At 39.5% G+C, this 6,087-nt stretch overlaps 1 protein-coding gene across 1 annotated transcript in view; it reads right to left on the reverse strand.

The window, feature by feature from the left end:
- Positions 1-759: 759 nt before the first annotated feature.
- The window catches only part of UGGT1 (UDP-glucose glycoprotein glucosyltransferase 1), a 40,118-nt gene continuing 34,790 nt past the window's right edge, over positions 760-6,087 (reverse strand). The window contains exons 35-40 of the mRNA XM_010078631.1: positions 4,960-5,142; positions 3,515-3,675; positions 2,913-3,027; positions 2,137-2,253; positions 1,637-1,796; positions 760-1,209 (exon numbers count right to left, since the gene is read on the reverse strand). Coding sequence (XP_010076933.1) covers positions 1,184-1,209; positions 1,637-1,796; positions 2,137-2,253; positions 2,913-3,027; positions 3,515-3,675; positions 4,960-5,142 — 762 coding nt within the window. The 3' untranslated portion in view covers positions 760-1,183. The remainder of the gene's footprint in view (positions 1,210-1,636; positions 1,797-2,136; positions 2,254-2,912; positions 3,028-3,514; positions 3,676-4,959; positions 5,143-6,087) is intronic.

Raw genomic sequence — 6,087 nt, forward strand, 5'->3', positions numbered from 1 at the left:
TGAGGATTTTTTTTCCATTGGTATGTTCATAACACAGAACTATGGCAGTATCATCTTTAAAAATTAAGCCATGAATATGAATGATAAAACTAGCCCAGGGTGATTAATCCCTGCAGGAAAATGTTTTCTTGTCTGTGCAGAGAAAGAAAACAAATGCAAGTGAAATATTCACAAACCCCAAAATCAAATTACGACTGTAATGTGTGTAAGCAAAAAGGATGATCAGAGGACTGAGTGGGAACTACAGCTTCAGACCTAAGAACTCCAAAGTTTTTATTGATGTGACAACATCTCTGTTTGAAGAAAAATAATGTTAATGAAACTTACATGATGAAAAACTTTCAAGCTTCCACAGACTTTTAATAAACAAAAAACAATCAGTGAACCACAGCAACAGTAAAGCCCTCCCACTTTTGCAGCCTGATGTAAACTTTGAGCAGGAAGGAAGGAGGGCACTTCGATTCAAGTCAGATGGGCTAGGATGAAATGAGCTATCAAAATCAGTGTTCTCCCCACGTTGAAAGCTTGGGCATTTGTATTTGGATGGGCATTTAAACAGATTGTGGTAGCCTTACTTTAAGCCAAACCTTTAAAAGTTGGGCAGTAAATGAAGACAGGAAATAGAAAATCTAAGTAATGCTGGATTTGTTACAAAATCAAGGGCATACTGAACAAATCTGAAGCATTTCCGACCATTTGAAAACCTGCAGATAAAACAGTATCCTAAATTCAAGGCATGAATTTAGGAAATTTTATGGAAAAAAATTATCTCCATCAGTTGAGGTTAGGACTTACGTTCTAGTGAACAGCTCAATGGGTCTGTGATTTCCAGGGTCTCACATCAGATCTGAGGCTAACAGGATCTTCATCAGTGGTGGAGGTAGCAACAGCTGAAGGAACAGGCTGTGGCTTTTCCAGTGGATTTTGAAGTTTTGCTTCTGAAATGCTAAATTCCATCATGGGCTCTTTCATCTCCACCACAGGTGCAAAAAAACCAGTAATGCTAATTCCAGCAATCCAGATCCTATTTCATATTCAGAAATTAACCCAAAGGCAAGTAATAAAAATGCATACATCATCCCATTCAATTATTCAGCAGTTTTGCAGACATACCGGAAAAAAACTAGTTTTCAATATAAAAATTGTCTATGAAACAGTCTAACTTGAATTTTTTCTCCATGGATCATAATTCCACATGTGCTCCTGGATCTGTAGAAGAGGAGAGAAAAATAAGTACTCCATTTCCAGCTGCCTCAACTGGCAGATTGGTTTGAAAATTAGTATATAAACCTCAAAGACTTGTTCTTTGCAAGGTTACCAGTGACTGAAGAACAATTCATACCCATGGTGTATAGCAGCCCTTTAATTAAGGGTTAACATAAGGCCAAGCTCATAAAACTGCAGGAACAGTGAGGGTCTCTAACAGAATTGGAACAAGCGTGCAGTGTAGCTCTCTGTTCTCTAAGTTTCAGAATCAGTTAAGCCTCACTCAGCAACGCCTTTCTGTCCCATTAAAATACACAGATTATTTAACAGATCCTCCATGCAAGCCTTTGCGTGGTGCAGGCTTACAGCGAACAAGTGTGCGACTTAACCCCTGTCCAAACGGGTAGGAAGAAAGTCACAGAAAGATTACCATGTGTGTGTTGTCCTGGCATCTCAGCTCGTGTTCCCATTTCTTTTTCTTTCTGGAAAAGACTATAGAGCAGTTTGATTTCTTGATCATAGTCCTGCCATTCTGGAACTATTCGCATCGCTGCTTGCAACTTGGGCTCTTTGGTCATTGGGTTGTTACACTGCAAACAAAACACATTCCTGTGTTACACTTAATGTGTATAAAAGGTTTATTTGCTGAATAGAGGTCTGCTTCCCTCTGGTGGAATTAATCTGTTGTTGGTGAACAGTACGTGCCTGTATTTTAGCTGTGATACAGTGTAAAGTCTCTTTCCAAATTCATAATAATGCCACTGCTCCAGGTAAGATAAATATAGAAGCTACAGGAAAATACTGAAGTGCTGTGAACATTTCAATAACAATACAGGATGAGGTGCCTAGATCTGAGGTAGGGAAGTGCCTTTGAAACTGGTCACTATATTTTACTGTGACATCAGAATGAGGGAGCCATACTGCACTTACCAGATCAATGGTTTTTGCTCTCTTCTTTGAGGAATCATCACACCATGTTTCACACCACAGCCACTCCTGTGGGAGTGATTTAATTGGCACCTGGTGGATCATGTTATTAGGCAAATCCTGTTGTGAAAAGTAAGAGTGAGTAGCAGTTCCCACAGAGTGCAGGGTGGGAGGAACACCCCCCCAACCAGATACTATTAAGAAGTTTAACTGTTTTAAAGACTTTTTTACAGTGCAAATAAGTGATGAATCAACCTTTCATTCCATTCCAAGCAACATCCTTTGGAAAAAAACTTGCATACTACAACTGTTTCATTTTCAACAAAATAAGATTTTTAGCAAACGCTATTAAAGCAGTCGTATGAATCCAGTGGCAAACCTGTACTGGGCCAGTCTGGAAGACTATTCTTAATTTATTAAAACCATTGTGTTATTTTTTCCATCCACCACAGTACAAGCTTTATTTCCATGTTATGAAGTCAGTGCACAGTAAAGCACTCAGAGCTGGATAGCTCAAAAAACAACTACTCAGTTGTGTTATGCATTTGTCTTGGAGTATATTGGAAAATTTGATAGTCTTGAGACATTTAAGGGGAAGGTGTTGTTTCCACCCACCAGCTATATTTGATGCTATCAATACCCGCCTCATTTGAAGGCAGGGCATAACGGGACTGCCACGGGCACCTGGCTGTGATGGAAGTTTGTCCAGGAAAGGAGAGGTCCCGACCTGCCATCACACCCCAGTAAAACAAAACAAAACAAACACAATAACAACACACCTGATCAAGGTTGGACAGACTGTTAGGATCTTGACTAAGACCCTGATATTGTCCTCTGAGTCGATCTCCAGCTGCTATCTTCCTGAACTTCTTCAGATCCACAACATACAGAGCACTACATGGAGATGAGAGGCAATCAGTAATGACAATTTACTGATGGGTAACTTACTGCAACCCACGTAGACCCTGAGATATGACATGCTAAAACAATCTCTTGGTGGCAGTAGATCAGATTATGTAATACCGGGCAGGAAAGCAGCTCTAACAAGGTCATCACACACACAAAATGAATTTTCAACAAATCTATCTTAGCTTTGCTGTCACGCAGTCCCTTCTTCCAACATTTGTTATTAACAAATGAAGATGTCTGGTTAGTTTAACACTTCAGTTCTTCATCTGTAACAGCTGTAGCATACTGAAAGTAACTTCAGTGTCCCTAGGGCTTCAAATGGACCATAGGCAATGGAACCTTAAAGAGGCAACAGTAAGCAAAAAGTGGTTCACTGCAGCTTTGCATACCTCAGCTAGTTTTCTGCTAATTCTAAGTAGTAGCAAAAGCTTTCCCCCTCTATTTTGGAAAAAAAAAAAAAAAATTTCAGTACCTGATGTGGTATTTTCTTCCAGCTAAATGACTTGCCCAGTATCCTGATTTCCAGAACCTGTAGCCATCCATTTCTCTTCGACTGTCACAGAAGGGAGTATATCCATAAGGAGCACCATCTAGATTGAAATCTCTTAATTCCTTTAGATCTGTGCGCACAATCTGAAGGGACAGGACATTTTATTTTTATTTATAGAAGCCTGCCGCAGGTTATTTTGAAATTCTGGTCAGGATTTAATTCAAACTGATGAAACAGTTAAAGAATTACCTGTTATACTCTGCAGTCTTTTGCATTATGTATACGGAGTACAAAAACACAGCACAAAAGGAGTTGTCTCCCCTGCCCTTAGAGCTGGAGCAACTAAAACAGAGCTTAAAATAATCTGACAGGGGTTGGTTTGACAGCTGGAGTGCCAAATTATTGCTTACTAAGCAGCAAGAATTCTCACTATTCGTGAACTTTACTGTGATCCTTTGTATCCTTTCCTCTTGAAAGTTTGTGAACCCTTCACAGATGAAGGCTTTTTAATGTCTTTTTTGGCACAGATGTTGTGGCAGTAGTGGTGAACTTTACTGTGATACTTTGTATCCTTTCCTCTTGAAAGTTTGCGAACCCTTCACAGATGAAGGCTTTTTAATATCTTTTTTTGGCACAGATGTTGTGGCAGTAGTACTACTCTAAAATACCCCTGGTGGAAAAAAAATGCATTAATACCTCTCTTATAAACAGAGCAAAAACTGTCTAAAATGAAAAAAGTGTAGCTGGAAATTTATCTTTAGTGATACTTTAGCATAAGTTGTAATGGTTTTAACTGACATTGGACCATATTGTATATATGCCAAAACACCTACGGCATTTCACACTTATGTGTTGATACTCTCTACTTCTCAGTTTCACGTATGCTTTTGAAGGAGTATTTTTGGCAGTTCTCACTGCATGGGTCCTGTACTTTCAAACTGTTTAGGCAGTAAGCACATATGAAGTCTTACAGGCTTTGCGCACAAGGGATTTGCCTTCTCACTTCTCTCTGGCCAAGTTAAAAGCAGGGGAGTGGGAGAGGGAGGGCATTGGTGAGTTAGGAAAATACCGTATGTGGTAAGTGATCTACAGGCTGGGAGAACAGACAGAACTGGAAAAATGGAAGGCTGAAACAAGAGTCTATTTGGCAAACTAGCTGGAACTGCAGTGAGTGAATGAGGAACCAGACAAAAGAACAAGACAGGCCAAGAAAACCAATCTTTGTGGGAACAGGCAGAAAAAACAGCACTCACTGAAGCATGGTATAGTTACAGAATCAACCTTCAGTCATGCCTGTGAGGAGCGCAAACTTGCAGCTTTTCCAGTAATACAGAAATTGTATTCAAGAACATACTAGTCTTAGAGAAAAGAAAAACAGAAGAAAAAAAACAAAGGAAAAGATCAAGTAATTCCACCCTCTGTGTTACCTGATCAGCATCCACAAACAGGATTTTATCAACAGCTAATGGGAAGAGCACGTCTAGAAAGAGGATCTTGTAACCCCAGATGATACGCTGCTTCTCTGTTTGCTGATGAAGCCAGCGTGGCCATTTATACTGGACAAGCTCATACTGGAAATTATACTTGTCTGCCATGTATGGGATGAACTCCTGCAGAGGAAGGGGGAAAAAAAGTAGCTTACTTCAGTTCTTTGTTCCTCTGCAGGAAAAAGAAAAGTGTATTACAAGAGATAGACTTCAGTCCTATAAGAAAGTGTAAAAATTAGAAAATTAAATACCACAAAGAATAACTACAGTTTCAGTTACTTCAGACAAAGACATAACCCCAAACTGAACAATCAGTGCAAACTGTAAAGCCAGTTATCATAAGACAACAAAATATTTTGGCATTTTTCCCCTACACAATTATTTATGAGCCATTTTAAGGTGATCCACAGATCAGTTTAAAAGAATGTATTACTCAAATCATAAAATTTCGCAGATGGGAGAATTATTATTTAGGGCTGTACAAAGTAGTGTAAATGGAAACAACAAAATGGGAGAAAAGAATTTGGACTAATTTTTTACTAGAACAACTTGGCCCACTGTCAAATCAGTTGACATTCTCATCTGTGAGGCTTCCTCTGACACTGGGAGAGTACAGGTTTAGCCAAGGGATGCTGGTGCAACACAGCCATTAGGAAGGGAGGGGGGAACCACCCCAAGAAGTGACTGACAATAGCAGTGTCACAGCACAGCCCATGGTTGCAGCAGCAGGGACACTGCCAGTTATTTCCCCTTGAGTTCATGCTGAACAGGTAAGACTCTTGAAGAAATGTTACTTCCTAATATTAAATGTTAAAAGTTGCAAACTCCTGAAAGTTTTGACATCCATTTAGCTCTGGGTTCTGTTTTGAATCCTGCTGTTTGTTTTATGATGTATCACATATAATTGGTAATTATTTCCAGGTATACTTATCTAGGATCTGCGTCGCTCTCCACCATGCACTGCTCATGTACTCTAGTCAGTCTGAAACATGGTTTTAATGTCTTCTCTTCAGAAGCTCTCTCCAGACCTAGTCATAGGCATTGCCTCTCTGGTAGTTTTTTTTCCCT

Source organism: Pterocles gutturalis, unplaced genomic scaffold (genome assembly GCF_000699245.1).
Source record: "Pterocles gutturalis isolate BGI_N339 unplaced genomic scaffold, ASM69924v1 scaffold9893, whole genome shotgun sequence".
In the NCBI taxonomy this organism is placed as follows: Eukaryota; Metazoa; Chordata; class Aves; order Pterocliformes; family Pteroclidae; genus Pterocles; species Pterocles gutturalis.